At 49.4% G+C, this 17,552-nt stretch overlaps 1 protein-coding gene across 2 annotated transcripts in view; it reads right to left on the reverse strand.

The window, feature by feature from the left end:
• Window positions 1-17,552, reverse strand: part of LOC146042231 (sialic acid-binding Ig-like lectin 16) — a 63,268-nt gene that overhangs the window by 19,740 nt on the left and 25,976 nt on the right. For both annotated transcript variants that reach the window (XM_083162152.1, XM_083162153.1), the window contains exons 4-6: window positions 16,432-16,728; window positions 13,890-13,919; window positions 4,197-4,451 (exon numbers count right to left, since the gene is read on the reverse strand). In XM_083162152.1, the coding sequence (XP_083018278.1) occupies window positions 4,197-4,451; window positions 13,890-13,919; window positions 16,432-16,728 (582 nt within the window). The remainder of the gene's footprint in view (window positions 1-4,196; window positions 4,452-13,889; window positions 13,920-16,431; window positions 16,729-17,552) is intronic.

Consider the following 17,552-nt stretch of genomic DNA (forward strand, 5'->3'; position numbering starts at 1 on the left):
TATCAGTTATTTATATAGCGCACACATATTCCGCAGCACTTTACAGAGATATGCCCTTAGCTTCTATGGGCCGCTTCTGCAGTAGCCCATAAATGCAATATCACGGTCCTGGCAACTGTACACTGCAGATGACAGGCACCGGGACTGATGCATGGGGAGTATCAGCTTTGGTACTACACATGCGCTTACCCCAGATTCTTAGGGCTGCAGCCGCCCATAGAGGCATCCCGGAGGGAGGGAACACCTCCTAAGGGTACTGCCTTGGGTGACTGGCAGGTCGGACTAGGCAGAGCTCGGTGGCGGATTTTACCTGGGGGGCAGCCCATAGGTAAAAACCGCCACAGCCTGTGTCTCATAGAAATACATTGAGTGGCGATATATATATAAACAAAGAATATACCCAGCGCAAAAAGTCCTCAGTGTTAAGTGTCAATAATTCCACATCAACTCCCAGTGTGTGCAGGGACGTATTTCAGTGTCATACAGCCCATAGGCACCAAATTTTTTGCCACCCCCCCTCCCAAACGAGAGAGAAAGAGAAGAGAAAAAGAAGAGAGAGAGAGATACCTTCAGCAGCGCGTTCCCGGGTGTTCAGCCCCCACTGCAGCATCTCCCCGGCGCCGGTTGTTCAGCTCCCACTGCAGCATCTCCCCGATCCGGGTGTTCAGCCCCCTCTCCAGCATCTCCCCGGCGCCGGGTGTTCAGCCCCCACTGCAGCATCTCCCCGGCGCCGGGTGTTCAGCCCCCACTGCAGCATCTCCCCGGCGCCGGGTGTTCAGCCCCCTCTCCAGCATCTCCCCGGTGCCGGGTGTTCAGCAGCAGCACTCACTCCCCAGCGCCGGAAGCGTTACGCTTCTGTCATGTCACTGACAGGGCTGCCTCTTTCCGGTGCTGGGTGATCCCCGGCGCCGGTTCACAGAACAGACGCTGCAGGCACAGCTGGGGGAGGGGGTGGCACTTCCCGCACGGCGGAAAAGTATATATTTTGCCAAAAAAAAAATCACGCCACTGCTTGCCGCCCACAGCAGGTGACGCCCATAGGCCCGTGCCTCACCGCTTCATAGCTTCAGCCGCAGAGACCTCAGACCAAGACACCGCACCACTCACACAGGACCAGAGGGGAACGCCGGCTGGAACACAGGTGGAAGAAGGACGTCTCCAACGTCGGACCATAGAACTTTGTCAGGGGGTCCTTCTGTGTGACGAAACTAGTTGGGTGTGACTTCTATGGTCCGACGTTGGAGACGTCCTTCTTCCACCTGTGTTCCAGCCGGCGTTCCCCTTGGTCCTGTGTGAGTGGTGCGGTGTCTTGGTCTGAGGTCTCTGCGGCTGAAGCTGAGCAGCGGTGACCCCCACAGGAGTATTCGGGCTGTGATGGTGTTATGATCTGGCTGGCAAGCATTACACTTTTAACCCCTGTGTACGTGAGCTTTATTTGATGAGCTTTACTTTGTGCTCATTGGTGCGTCTTTTCTACTCTTTTTGCATATATATATATATATATATATATATATATATATATATATATATATATATATATATATATATATATATATATATATATATCTTATATATTTGGCTACATCTGTCACTCAAAGTGTGTGAGTGTGTCTCTAACACTGGGTGGAGCCTCTGACTCACATGACAGAGAACCAGGCCAGTGAGCCCACAGTGCCAGACACCCTCTGCCTCCCCATGCTGCCCAGGAACCTACTCCACAGCCACCAGGTGAGCGCCCCCCCGCTGTCCCCCCTCCCGCGATTCGCGGCAAAACACATACCCCCGCGACCCCCCCTCCCACGATTCGCGGCAACCCCCCGGCCCCCTGACCCCCCTCCAACAATTCGGGACAACCCCCCCGCCCCCGGGACCCACCCTCCCGTGATTTGCTGCAAACCCCCATGCCCCCTCCCACGATTCGCGGCACCCACACAACCCCCCCTCACGCAATTCGCTGCAACCCCCCCCCCACGACCCCCCCTCCCGCGATTCGCGGACAACTCCCCCCCCCCCCGTACGATTCACGGCAACCCCAGGATTGCACAAGCAAAACACTGACATGGCTATGGTCGACAATGAAAAAGGTTGACATGAGTTTTTGAAGATTTATTTTCCATTTTTTTTTAATGTTTTCATATTCATTCTCATGTGTCGACATGGACACCAATAAAGTGCCACACTTGTGTCAACATTTACATGTGTTGATCTTTCTGTGTTGATTTTTTCTTTTGGCAATTTGCAGCACACCCCCCCCCCCCCGCAACCCCCCCTCCAGCAATTCGCGGCACACTCCCCCGCGATTTGCGTCCCCCCCTCCCGCGATTTGCGACCCCCCCCGCGACCCCCCCTCCCACGATGCGCGGCAACCCCCGCCCCGCGATTTGCTGCAAACCCACGCGCCCCCCCCCTCCCGAGATTCGCTGCAAACCCCCGCACCCCCCTCCCGCAATTCGCGGCACACCCCGCGACCCCCCCCTCCCACGATTCGCGGCACCCCCGCGACCCCCCCTCCCACGATTCGCGGGAACCCCCGCCCCTGATTCGCTGCTAACCACCGCGCCCCCCCTCCCGCGATTCGCTGCAAACCCCCGCCCCCCCCCCTCCCGCGATTCGCGGCATCCACCCCCCGCGACCCACCCTCCCGCAATTCGCTGCACACAACCCCCCGCGACCCCCTCCTGCGATTGGCGGACCCCCCCTACTCCCCCACCTCCCGCGATTCACGGCACCCACCCCCCCATCCCCCGTTACTCCCCTCCCGCAATTCGCTGCACCACCGCCCCCCCCCCCCCCCCGACCCACCCTCCCGCAATTCGCGGACCCCCCCAACTCCCCCCCGCGCGATTCACGGCAACCCCAGGATTAAATGGCACAAGCAAAACACTGTGTCGACATGGACACCAATGAAGTGCCAAACTTATGTCGACATTTACATGTGTTGACCTTTCTGTGTTTATTTTTTCTTGTGGCGATTCGGGGCACCCCCCTCCCCCTCGACCCCCCCACCCGCAATTCGCAGCAACCCCCCACCCCGTGACCACCCCTCCCGCAATTTGCGGAACCCCACCCCCGCGACCTCCCACGATTCGTGACAACCCCCGCGACCCCCCCACCCGGCGATTCGCGGCAACCCACCGCGCCCCCCCTCCCGTGATTTCCGGCACCCCCCCTTCCCCGCATGCCCACACACCCCTATCACTACCCAGCTTCCTGCTCTCCTGAACCGTAACTTCCACCACTGGGGAGTCGCTGATGCTATGTTGCCCACATTCCCCTATCATGCCTCATAGCCCATCCTCCTGCTCTCATGCACCCTAACTCCCACCCAGTAGGAGGAGACAATGACTCAGGGCCACCATCCTGTACTCCTGTGCTGCCACGCTGGACCCCCACCCACTGGCAGAAGCTGCACAGTATCTCCCACCCTCCTCTTTAGTCATCCTTACGCCCACACATCCCTATTACTACCCAGCAGGGCTGCCTACCCTCCCGGAATGGCCGGGAGGGTCCCGGAAATCGGGTCCCCTTCCCGGCCCCCTGGCAATCTTCCTGCATATCCCCCCCAGCTCCCGCAATGTGTCCCCGGGCGGGTGGGTCCGTGGGTAAAATGCCACGAGGCTGTAGGCACGCCCCCCCAACAGGGCAGCATCTGTGTGGCCACGCCTCTTTTCACTCCCGGATGTGGCCCCGCCCCCCTGCCTACCAGAGCTGGCTGCCCTCTCCCAGAGAGGGCAGCTGAAAAGTCGGCAAGTATCCTACCCAGCCTCCTGTTTTCCTGTGTCATGACCTCCGCCAGTGGGGAGCCGCTGACTCAAAAACACCCTACTATACTATTGCACGCACACACACCTAAACAACATGCACACACAGCCCCCCCCCCCCACACCCACAAATGTCACTGTACCATCCACACTATCAATGTACATCTTACTCTGTAACCGCTTTTTAATTAAACAAAACAATACACCCCCCCTTCCAAATCATATGCTCTCTATTTAACACATTTCACCTATAACTCAAGTTGCAATACAGGCATCTTTCATACAATTCTAACCATATTTCTCATATACAAATGTTCACAAATTAAGGGGGCGCAGCCCCTTACGACGGTGTGAAGAGCGCCCGTAGGGTGCGATGAATCACCTAGTATATATATATTATACACACATATATATCATATATATTATTTTTCTTACATTGTACAATGATTTCAGTGCCTCTGCTAGCATCCCCACGCGCATTCCTTGCTGAGCACGAGTATGTTCCAGCATTACTGAGTCCAATGTTCTTCAGTTCCAAGGTCAATTCACTTGCATTTGATGCACTATTTTGTTGTTGCCCTCTGATGAACCAGGTGATTGCAGCCTTTGGATTACTGTCCACTGTGCAGCGCATGCTTATGTCTTTTCCTTCTTCGACAATAAAAGGTTTGCTTTCATTTATCGCCATCTCTAAAAAGAATTATGCAAATGTTAATGAATTCGGTTAAGGTGAAATGAGATGAGATGAGATTCACTTTATTATCATTACCCCACGATAGGGCAACAAAATTAAGTTTAACATCTTCCGTAAATCAATGTATGGCGGCGACAAACTTAATCACAGTACAAAAAACAAACAATAATACGATCAACACAAACACTACATAGAATTTAAAGCTATAACTGCTGTAGAAAAAAAACTATTCCTCAGTCTGCTTGTCCTATTTTTAAAACACCTGAAACGCCTACCAGAAGGCAGAAGTGTGAATAGACCCTGCGCTGGGTGAGTCAAATCCTTTATAATATTATTTGCCCGGCGCTTACAGCGTTTCCGCTGAATAGCTTCCACCGTTGGAAGTGAGGTCCCTACAATCCACTGGGCCGTTTCAACAACCCTCTGAAGCATCTTTCGCTCTGCGACTGTGCAATTTCCGTACCATACTGTAACACAGTTGGTCAGAATACTCTCTATGGCACATCGATAAAAATTCACCAGAATACTTGATGACAACTGATGTCTTTTTAACACAAATGTGATGTAGAGTAAGATAATGCGATGCTATCCAAAACAAGAACAACAGGGAGATAGTATATACAACAGGGAAATAGTATATACAACAGGGAAATAGTATATACAACAGGGAAATATTAAATATTTGTAATACAATGCACATGTCACACCAGGGGGCTTAGTCGACGAGACTGAGACCTCTGGTGGGGACCTGGACCGGTACCTGAACCGGGAAGGTTGGAGAGGACCCTTGCGCATGGAGTGCGCGACAGTGCACCCCGAGCCAATAAGCAGTCAGAGGTAAAATACAGCAAATGTGTATATACAGGATAGATTAAGTGCGCTGCAGCAGCTAGTTGTGTCCACACTACCCAAAAAAAGGTTCTCCTTTAAAACCTCCACCACAATCAGATATTTATCAAGGTGATAAAGTCCCCAGAAGGGGAGGAAACGCGTTGGTGGTGAAGCCCGCACCTGAATACCCGCTGCACGGTGGAATAAGAGGGACCGACCCAGGGACCTGAAACAGCGCGCTGGGAGAAAAGGAGTAACCGGTATCCTGACTCCTGTGGACTGTACTTTAACACGCTTGATTGAACTGTCTTTCAAACAGCTCCCCTGGACTCGGTAATTACCCCCTTTACATACTAGCAACGGAGGATATGCTTTTTAACTGTTGAATGTGAAAAGTCTCTTCATTGTACTCACTGGCTGTGACAGTGAAGAATATATGTTTTTAAATGTCTTGTATGTAATAAACTAACAGTGTTACACTATGAGATATTTCCTTTGATATTCCCTACATGTGGAGTACACACTGAGACGGAGGATCTCTCAGGAGGGATTGATACATAGCGCTGGACAAGTCCACTACCATATTGTATAGAGGTAAAATACAACCTGAGTTTATTTGCAGATGGTTGTAATATTAACAGACAGTAAAGTATGCAGGAGAAATGACAGTTCATGCAGATTGCAATACTTTACAGATGTGATGATATGTGGGATCGATGGTGGAACATCGGATGTGGAGACTGTGGGTCCGGAGTGACGGACGGAAGACTTGAGCTTGACTGTGGGTCCGGAATGACGGACGGAAGCTTGGTTTGGAGATCCGGAATATCGGACTATCGATGATGATGTGGGAACATCGGATTCGGGTATCGGATATGGAAGATGACTGTGGGTCCGGAATGACGGACGGGAGATTAGACTGTGGGTCCGGAATGACGGACGGAAGCAGGAGATCCGGAATATCGGACTAGCGATGAAACATCGATGGTGGATGATGCTGGAGCATCGGAAGGACCAGAGTCCCGGAGCTAGGCTTGGTCGCTGGGCTGTAGAGGCAGGATCACAGGCGGTGGAATAACCTGGACTTCACAGGAGATGGTACAACCTGGAACACACTGCAGCATGGAAGACAACACCAGCAGAGAAATACACTTGCACGGAGACAAGGACAGCTGACCATACACTGGAGACAACTGAAGCACTAGCAATGGTTCTGAGAGCTCCCAGCATACTTATCCCCACTGGGTGGCCAGGATTGGCCGAGGAAGTATGACAGGGAGATCAGAACCAACAGGATTGGACAGCACAGACATGTGACTGGAAAGAACATGGCAGCCCCCATGTCTGCTATGGCGGGAAAGTGTGTTTGTGCACACCATGCTGGATACTGGGAGCAATGGCGGCCTACAGGTGGATTGCCATGCACTGGGGACTGTCACTGGGAGACAGGACGCCGGCAGAGATGACGTCTGGACCGCAAGCTGAACCTGCGGAGGCACTTAGCCGGTAAGAAAGTCTGTCTGACAGCTCGGATCGTGACAGCACCCCCCCTTTAAGGGTGGCCCCAGGACACCTTTTAGGCTTGCGGGGAAACTTGGAGTGGAACGCCCGGATGAGTCTGGGAGCATGGACATCGATGGCATTGGTCCATGATCGCTCTTCGGGGCCGTAGCCCTTCCAATCGATCAGATATTGCAGACGACCATATCGGATGCGAGAGTCCAAGATTTTACTGACCTCATATTCTGTTCCACGCTGGGTGCAAACCTTAGGAGCCTTGGGGAGCTTGGAATGAAAGCGATTCAGAACCAGCGGCTTGAGCAGCGAAATGTGGAATGTAGCTGGCACTTTCAAATAGGGCGGCAACTTGAGCTTGTAAGCTACTGGATTGACGACTCGCTCAACTGGAAAAGGACCAATATATCGGGGAGCGAACTTCATCGATGGCACTCTCAATCGAAGATTCTTAGTTGACAACCAGACACGATCTCCTGGACGGAGGGCTGGCACAGCTCTGCGTTTCCTGTCGGCAAATTTTTTGTACCTGCTTGAAGCCTTCAGAAGTGAAGAACGAATGAGCTTCCAGGATTTGACGAATTGCCGGATGGTCGTGTCGACCGCTGGAACAGAGGACACAGGTTGCAGAGTGAAGTCAGGAACTCGAGGATGAAACCCATAATTGGCAAGGAATGGAGTGACATTTGATGAAGAATGATATTGGTTATTATGGCAGAACTCTGCCCATGGAAGGAGTTGAGCCCAGTCATCTTGGGAAGAAGAGACATATGTGTGGAGAAATGCTTCAAGGTCCTGATTCACCCTCTCCGTTTGGCCATTGGATTGAGGGTGGTAGGCTGTGGAAAACTTTAACTTGATTTGAAGCAGGGAGCACAGGCTTCGCCAGAACTTGGCTACGAATTGGACTCCTCTATCGGAGATGATTTCAAGAGGCAGCCCATGAAGCTTGAATATCTCTTTGATGAAGAGCTGGGACAGCTTGGAAGCTGACGGAAGACCGGTGAGGGGAACGAAGTGAGCCATCTTGGTGAACCGATCAACAATCACCCAGATGGTGGTGAACTTGTCAGACCCTGGAAGATCAGTTACAAAGTCCATAGAGATATGCGTCCAAGGACGATGTGGCACTGACAGTGGCATCAATTGCCCAGGAGGAGACTGACGACTGGTCTTGTGCTGAGCACATTTAGCACAAGAGGAGACAAAGTCCTGTACATCCTGTTTGAGGGACGGCCACCAGTAGGACCTGGTGATAAACTCGTAAGTTTTCTGAATGCCTGCATGGCCAGCGAATTTTGAAGAATGCGCCCAACAGAGCAACTTCTTTCTTAGAGCTGGCTTTACATATCTTTTCCCTGTAGGGGGCATGAGATTTGAAACTCTCGTTGCGGAGAATGCCACTGGATCAATAATAAAGTGTTGATGTGTGGACTTAGACTCACTTTCTTGCTCCCATGAGCGGGAAAGGGCATCAGCTTTTCGGTTTTGTGTCCCTGGACAGAACGACAGCTTGAAACGGAACCTGGAAAAGAAAAGTGTCCATCTGGCTTGACGGGGATTTAAACATTGAGCAGACTTGAGATACAGAAGATTCTTGTGGTCTGTGATAATTGTGATCTCATGAACAGCACCCTCTAGAAGATATCTCCATTCTTCTAATGCCAACTTGATGGCGAGGAGCTCTTGGTCACCGATGGCATAGTTACGCTCTGCAGGCAGGAACTTACGGGAGTAGAACCCACAGGGATGAAGACGACCATCGGGCGCTTTCTGCGAGAGGACTGCCCCAACACCCACGGAGGAGGCATCAACCTTGAGAATAAAGGGCAAGGTGGTATCAGGTTGTCTTAAAACAGGAGCGGAAGTGAACCTCTGTTTCAACAGATGGAAGGCTTTGATGGCTTCTGCCGGCCACTTCGCTGGATTAGATCCCTTTTTAGTTAAGGCAGTGATGGGAGCCACAATAGAAGAGAAGTTACGAATGAATTTTCTGTAATAATTGGCAAAACCCAGGAAACGTTGAATACCTTTCAGCGAAGAGGGAATTGGCCAATCTTGGATGGCCTGCAGTTTTCCTGGATCCATTTGAAGACCAGAACCGGAGACAATGTACCCTAGGAAGGGTATAGACTTCACCTCGAAGACACACTTCTCCAGTTTACAGTAGAGATGATTAGCTTGCAGCCGGGACAGAACCTCTTTGACCCAATAACGATGTTCTGTGATGTTATTGGCGTAGATTAAAATGTCATCGAGATATACAACTACATGACGATACAGAATGTCCCAAAAAATCTCATTGACATAGTGCTGGAACACGGCTGGGGCATTGCTGAGCCCAAAGGGCATGACGAGGTACTCATAGTGGCCGTCTCTGGTATTAAACGCCGTCTTCCACTCGTCGCCCTCTCGTATGCGGATGAGATTGTATGCACCCCTCAGATCGAGTTTCGTAAAGATGGTTGCACCGCTGACACTGTCAAACAGCTCGGTGATGAGGGGCAACGGATATCGGTTCTTTACTGTAATGTCATTGAGGCCGCGATAATCAATGCAGGGACGTAGGCCTCCATCCTTCTTCTTGACGAAGAAGAATCCTACGCCAGCAGGAGAAGTTGAAGGACGGATGAATCCCTTTGCCAGATTTTCCTTGATGTAATTGGTCATGGCTTGAGTCTCTGGAAGAGAGAGAGGATAGGTTCTACCTCTGGGTGGTTCTTTGCCTGGGATAAGTTCGATAGGGCAATCCCACGGTCTGTGAGGAGGTAGGACATCAGCGCCAGACTTGCTGAATACATCTGAGTACTCTTGGTAGGGAAGAGGCGGAAGGTCTGCTGCATCGGCTGAAGAATGACGAGCTGGGAGTACCTTTTGGAGACAGGTACCGGAGCAGGAAGGATCCCAGGAAAGGATTTCCGATGTCTTCCAATCAAGACGAGTATTGTGAAGACGGAGCCAGGGTAAACCCAGAACCAGAGCATGAGTGGCTCGGGGTAAAACCAGGAAGGACAAAAGTTCAGTGTGCAGGACTCCCACTTTTACTGTAAGTGGCAAAGTTCTGCGGGAGACTGTCGCATCAGGAATCCTACTGCCATCCACAGCAGTAAGGAAGACAGTCTTGGAAAGACTTTCAGTGGGTAACCCCCACTTGCGGACCAGTTCTGCAGAAACGAAGTTGCCAGCGGCACCGGAATCAAGAAGTGCGGAGACAGTCTTGAAATGCTGACCAACTTGTAGGGAAACTGGAAGGACACAATCAGTTGCTGATGGAGAGGACTTAATTACTCCTAGCCTTCCCTCTCCTTGACGGGCTAGGAGGAGGAGTTCTCCTTGACGCTTTGGGCATGCAGAAATTTGATGTGCAGGATCGGCACAATACAGGCAGAGCTGTGCCAACCGTCGACGTCGACGTTCTCCTGGAGACAAACGGAAACGGTTTATCTCCATTGGTTCTTCTTTGGAATGGACCGCAGGAGCAGTGGGTAAAGAAGGCGGAGGAGTTGGCACTTTAACTGGAGCGCTCTTGTGACGTTCTACAGCCCTTTCTCGGAAGCGTAGGTCTACTTTGATACACAATGAAATAAGGTCACTTAGACCTGAGGGTAAGTCTCTGGTAGCGAGTTCATCCTTAATACGATCGGATAGGCCATGCCAGAAAGCTGCGTATAAGGCCCCATCACACCAGGAGAGTTCAGACGCCAGAATCTGGAACTGGACCAGATATTGCCCGACGGAGCGGGATCCCTGTCTGAGACGGAGGAGTTCAGTGGAGGCAGATGCTGATCGCCCAGGCTCATCGAAGATACGCCGGAATGTTGACACGAAGTCCTTGTAATTGGACAGGATGGCATCAGATCTTTCCCATAAGGGAGACGCCCATTCTAACGCTGCTCCACACAGGAGGGAGATGATGTAGGCGATCTTGACCCTTTCAGTAGGGAAGTTGCTGGGTTGCAGCTCGAAGTGAATCTCACACTGATTGAGAAAACCTCGACAGGTCTTGGGGTTCCCATCATACTTGGTGGGGACAGACAGATGAAGGCGAGGTGCAGCAGCCATTACAGGAGGATGAACGGGACTTGGAAGTTCTCTGACAGGCTCAGGGCCACTGAGAGTGGTCTGTAGCTTATCCAGCCGGGAAGACAGATCTTGCAGACAATGAATCACTTGGCTCTGCGCAGCCTCTTGCTGATCCAAGCGAACAGCCAGTTGCTGTACAGGGCTGGGTGGAGAAGCTTGGTTTGGGGCTGGATCCATTTGGCTAGTGCTTACTGTCACACCAGGGGGCTTAGTCGACAAGACTGAGACCTCTGGTGGGGACCTGGACCGGTACCTGAACCGGGAAGGTTGGAGAGGACCCTTGCGCATGGAGTGCGCGACAGTGCACCCCGAGCCAATAAGCAGTCAGAGGTAAAATACAACCTGAGTTTATTTGCAGATGGTTGTAATATAAACAGACAGTAAAGTATGCAGGATAAATGACAGTTCATGCAGATTGCAATACTTTACAGATGTGATGATATGTGGGATAGATGGTGGAACATCGGATGTGAAGACTGTGGGTCGGAATGACGGACGGAAGACTTGAGCTTGACTGTGGGTCCGGAATGACGGATGGATGATTGGTTTGGAGATCCGGAATATCGGACTATCGATGATGATGTGGGAACATCGGATTCGGGTATCGGATATGGAAGATGACTGTGGGTCCGGAATGACGGACGGGAGATGAGACTGTGGGTCCGGAATGACGGACGGAAGCAGGAGATCCGGAATATCGGACTAGCGATGAAACATCGATGGTGGATGATGCTGGAGCATCGAAAGGACCAGAGTCCCGGAGCTAGGCTTGGTCGCTGGGCTGTAGAGGCAGGATCACAGGCGGTGGAATTAACCTGGACTTCACAGGAGATGGTACAACCTGGAACACACTGCAGCATGGAAGACAACACCAGCAGAGAAATACACTTGCACGGAGACAAGGACAGCTGACCATACACTGGAGACAACTGAAGCACTAGCAATGGTTCTGAGAGCTCCCAGCATACTTATCCCCACTGGGTGGCCAGGATTGGCCGAGGAAGTATGACAGGGAGATCAGAACCAACAGGATTGGACAGCACAGACATGTGACTGGAAAGAACATGGCAGCCCCCATGTCTGCTATGGCGGGAAAGTGTGTTTGTGCACACCATGCTGGATACTGGGAGCAATGGCGGCGGACAGGTGGATTGCCGTGCACTGGGGACTGTCACTGGGAGACAGGACGCCGGCAGAGATGACGTCTGGACCGCAAGCTGAACCTGCGGAGGCACTTAGCCGGTAAGAAAGTCTGTCTGACAGCTCGGATCGTGACAGCACAGTACAAACAATCTGGCCTAAATCATTCGCAAAACAATAGATTTCTAGCCAAAACTGTACATTTTAGGATGTTTTATCAAACGTGGGGCCTGATTCAGACCTGTTTGCTAGGATGCGTATGTTCACAGCCTAGCAAACCGTTTAAACACCACCCGCCGCCATTTCCCCGGGTTAGGGCAGAAGTCAACGTATCAGTAGTGGATTGGCCACTGTCCTTAAAGGGAAGATTTCTGGTAGGTAACACAGCTGTGAGGCCGCCTATCAACCAGTGACTTTTTTTAAAGGTCTGGCCCTGCCCAGAATAATAGCTCCGCCCCCTCCTTTCTCTGACACAAACAGCCTTTGCCTATTCATGGAGCATAGTATATTATGCTGCAAACACTCATCTAAGACGGGTTTCCACCTATATTCAAAGGTGTAACTACCATAGGTGCAAGGGGTGCAGCTGCTATGGGGCCCAGAGCTGAAGGGGGACCATCTTTCCTGTGTAAGTAATATGTTTTACATACATTTATCACCATCAGTTGCTAAATAGGGGCCCTTACAAACTTTTGCTATGGGGCCTACGAATATCTAGGTACGCCTCTGCCTATATTCATTGTTACATTTATTAAAGGAACAAGTGGGCGCTAGCTAGGGGTGCAACCATTAGTTAGTAGCTGACTCATTACTTTGGACAACTTGTCTACTTTACCTCTTTCCAAGGCTTGTTATGACATTGGTCTTTTTTTACAAGTATTTGTTTTTTCATCTGCTATAATTATTAAAGGTTACACCAGAGGTTCCCAAACACGGTCCTCGATGCACCCCCAACAGTCCTGGTTTTGTGTATATCCATGACAATCCATTTGATTTCTCCATTGGTTCTAAGCCATGGATTTACTTCAAACCTGAACCTTTAGTTTGCCTTGAGGACCACATTTGGGAACTTCTAAATAATCACCAAGCCACTGAAAAACCACCAGCTTAGAAAACAATTCAAGACATACAGTATTACCAATTTTTACAATGTCCTGTATACCCTCATACGTGTCATCCTCTTCATAATGATCATCATCATCCTCATGATCATCATCATCAGTTTAAAATTTGCGTCAGCGGTCAAAGCATCTGCATCATACTTACATACTTTTTCTTGTGGTCATGAGATCTGGAGCGGTCCAGATGGAAGGGGCAGCAGAATGGTGCCACAAAGAACATTATCACAGCCATGCCCAACACAACTTAATGTCCTTGATTTACTGCATTACTTTACCGGTGTAGAGGGCGGAATGTAGGAGGTTTGTCTAATTTGAAAGGACTAACCCAAATTTGCCAATACCAGAGAGTTGCCAAATGTGACTGGCATCTTTCCTGTGGTCAGAATGGAATACCTCCACTGCATTTTGGCCTATTTTTATGCCCCATTTATCCTTTCCCATTAGAGAAAGACGTAATCAGATTAAAATGCATCTCAGCCAACATGGGTACAAATCTTTGGTGCACATACATTCTGTGGGAAAATCTAAATGAGCCCTTCAGTTTGTATAACTCCAAATTTACCATAGTGCGTAAAGAATTCACCAATTGTGACATCAATCCACCATGTAGAAAGAGACGTCAGGGGAATATAGACTTACTCTGGCAGAGGGGAAATTCAGACCCAACACCCTTCGGTACACTATAAAGGATTAACTAAGTTTGTTTGTAATTTAAGACAATTTGAGTAAGATTAGAGCTTTTACCTCCAGCGGTGATAGTTATTGAAGGAGGATCTGAAAAACACACAGAACATATTACACACTCATACGTATGTCTACAAATTGTATATACTGACTGTACATATTAAGAAGACTGGAAACAACAAGGTCACTGTTACTGGGTTGCAGAACATTGGCATCACTTTACCACTCCACAGTGACATCACATACTGTATAATAATAATGCTGCATGGAATTCCCAGTAGCAAGTGGTACACAATGAACTACAACTGAACTTCCCTCCACTAGCTTGGTCACCCCTCACTTGAGGCAATGACAACCTTTCTGCAGCAGCTCCATGGAAATACCAATGAGTCTGCATGGGGCCATTGAAAGAAAATGGAAACATTGGAAGCATGCATTTCCTTTACACTTTAACCCATGACATGGCTACTGAGAATAAAAGCAGCTAGGGCACTGTGATCTGGGCAGGGGGGAACTGCCATACTAGGGGTGGTACTACACATACCAGCAAGCCCTGCTATAGGCCTATGTGCAGTGGCGGCAGGTCAGGTTTGTAGGGTGGTGATGCAATGATGTCATGATGGAATTTATGTATTTTGAACAAGTTACAGGACATTGTCGACAGTCACTTGGTTGACAAGTAATGGTCGACAGTGAGTAGGTTGCCACTTGAAAATGGTTGGCATTCCATAGGTTGACATTGCCAGAAGGTGGACACAAGCTTAAGGTTGACATGGACATGGTTGACACTCAATAGGTCAACACAAGTTTTTCACGTTTTTTTGTGTCTATATCGACATATGTCGAGAACAAGAAAAAAAGGAGAAGGAGAAGAAATTGCATGCAATGCATCACATTTAGACAACAGAGCTGACTTGCATTAAAGTCACTATTAGAGATGTTGGGCCCCTGCTATAGATGAAGTATGGCTATGTGTGAGGAGCTACTTTGAGAAGATTGGGCCCCATCTGCCCAGGCCACTGCTGATGTTGGTGCACTTCTATGGCAAGCCTTTGTGTAGGCCTGGGCCCATGTACTTTGCCTCTGCACCCCCCCCCCCCCCCTCTTTTTTGGCAGCCCTTATCTCCACAGTAGCATAATGTTTTGTCACAGTGAGGAGGCACTGGCATATATATATATATATATATATATATATATATATATATATATATATATATATATTCCCAGCGAGGGTGCTGCACTCCAACAAAATACTTCAGTTAGTCCATATAAAATGAAACTTCATTTTATATGGACTAACTGAAGTATTTTGTTGGAGTGCAGCACCCTCGCTGGGAATATACATACATTTGTTTGGTGCGAGCACCCAGACAGTAACCGACTTAGGAGGTAGTGCCTGGCCACCCTGGGACTATATATATATATATATATATATATATATATATATATATATATATATATATTGGGTGCTGGAAGGAGGTGCACATGGGCCGTTAAGTCAGGGGAACCCATACCATACACCCTGGACCTATTGACTTGCAGCTGTAGGTGCTATTGTTTGCTGCTGTCTTTAGAAATATGGAGATATTGTATATGAGCAGTAGTATATAGCATGGTGCTAGGGTCTTCACTTGTGTTGGCGGAATGTCTACCAGGTGGAGGGGCCCTCAGAAAGTGCACATGGGCCCCATCCCCTAATAATATGCCCCTAGAATAGTGGTTCCCAACCTCGGTCTTGAAGTACCCCCAACAGTTGACGTTTTCCAGATCATCAGGTGCACAGGTGTTGGTAAATATTTCAATTGCAATTCTGTGTGGAGACCTGGAAAATGTGAACTGTTGGGGTTTTTGAGGGATGAGGTTGGGAGCCAATTCCCTAGGTGAAAGGTATAGGTAAAACGAACACTACTTGCAGTATTAATTAACATTAATGTCACTGCCATACATGTTCACACTAGCTCTAATTTTCCAGGTAAGTCCCCTACCGACAGAGGAGGATTTTCTACTGCACAACCTGGGTGCCTGCCTAGAGTCCGGCAGGTCCAAGGTGCCCCATAAAGTTACACTGGCCATCCAAAATGTCCCAGAGGAGCATTGTGTGACTACCGTGTGATGTCATGACAACACACAGACCCACCCACAATCCCAAAGTACCTGTGATGTTCTTTGATAGCATAAAACGTGTTTGGACATAGAGAATGGTCTCATCCGCTGTATGTGGTCAGGTTACTGTACATGTGACACAGGTAATAAGCTACTGCCAAAAGACCTACAGTAGGGTCTGATTCACATTTATACACAATGCCGATGTTCATGCAGCTGAGCATTTATCAGTAACTGTGCATGTGCCAGGGTTCTCTATCAATGCCTCCTGCAATCAGCAGCAATGGTATAGTGGTATGGATTGTTTGAGGAGGGCCCCAAACCGGAATCTTACCTAGGGCCCCATGAGGTCTAAATCCACCTCTGCCTATGGATGATGATGAATTGCGACTGAGAGAAGGGATACACTCATAGGAAAGAGAGCAGATCTACCAGTCTGTCTTCTATATAGTGCATAAGCTTAGTATGTAATACTTGACATGTAGACAAATGGACTTACATTCTACATTTAATATAATCTGCTTGCTGGTTGTCGCCATGCTGGGTGGGAATGTCACAGTGCAGGTTAGTGGTGATTGGTTGTCTCTCTGCGATGCTGTGAATGTGACATTGGAGAAGTATGTCCTGTTACCATCTGTATAATTAGACTGGAAATTCGTATGAATCCCCTGTACTCCTGTCCATGTGATACTTGGAGGATATCCGGCGCATTGTCCAGGACTTGTGCAGGTAAGTGTCACCTCTTCACCGGCAACCAAGGTCTTCACCGGAGAGATCACAGGTTGATCAGTTAGCGCTATAAACAAATAAAGAACATACTTACACCAATTACTACAGTACTTGTTATATTCCAGCATTACTCTGCACATAGGGGAGCATTTACTGAAGCTTCTACAAGTGATAAAGAGGTGATGTTGCCCATAACAACCAATCAGATTCCTATAATTTCTCTGTTTTATCCTAGATAATGTTACAGAATTGGATTGGTTGTTATTGGTCACCTATTTTCATTTTTAGAAGCCTTAATAAAGTTACCCGTTAGGGTCATTTGCATAAATAAAGATGCTGCTACTGTATGCTTAGTAGGATGCTGCGGTCCAGTGGTTGGACTTCCCCATTGCCGTAAACGGGAGAAGGGTTGGATGTCCCATGATACCCGTTTACACTGCCCATGGCACTACCCAGTTCCTGCCCATGTTCTACCCTGGTCAAGACCTGGGTAGAAGTCCCATGTAAAGAGACACGGGTTAACCCCTTTTACACCAGCACTGACCCGGGGTCCAGGTACCTCATTATATGCTGGCGAGGTGGCTTTCCGCTGGTGAGATGGTAGGAGGCTGTGTGGTGGCAGCAGGCTGGATATACCTATCTCCCTTGGCACCAGTAGTTAACTGGACGTAGATCCTGGATAAAGTTAACGCACTGGTACCACAATGGCGGACAATGGCAGGACAGTCAGTGGTGGGTTGGAGTGAACGGGTGAAGGAAAAAGTAGCAGGTAGCACCTCTTAACCTATGCGTTTCACTGTCATCCATACAGTTTTTTCAAGGTTCCCCAGCCATTGGTAGGGAGGGCCACTGATGTCATCAGCTGCCTCGTTCTCCCTGCGGCCTTCGCAG

Source organism: Crinia signifera, chromosome 19 (assembly GCF_055691185.1).
Source record: "Crinia signifera chromosome 19, ASM5569118v1, whole genome shotgun sequence".
Lineage (NCBI taxonomy): Eukaryota > Metazoa > Chordata > Amphibia > Anura > Myobatrachidae > Crinia > Crinia signifera.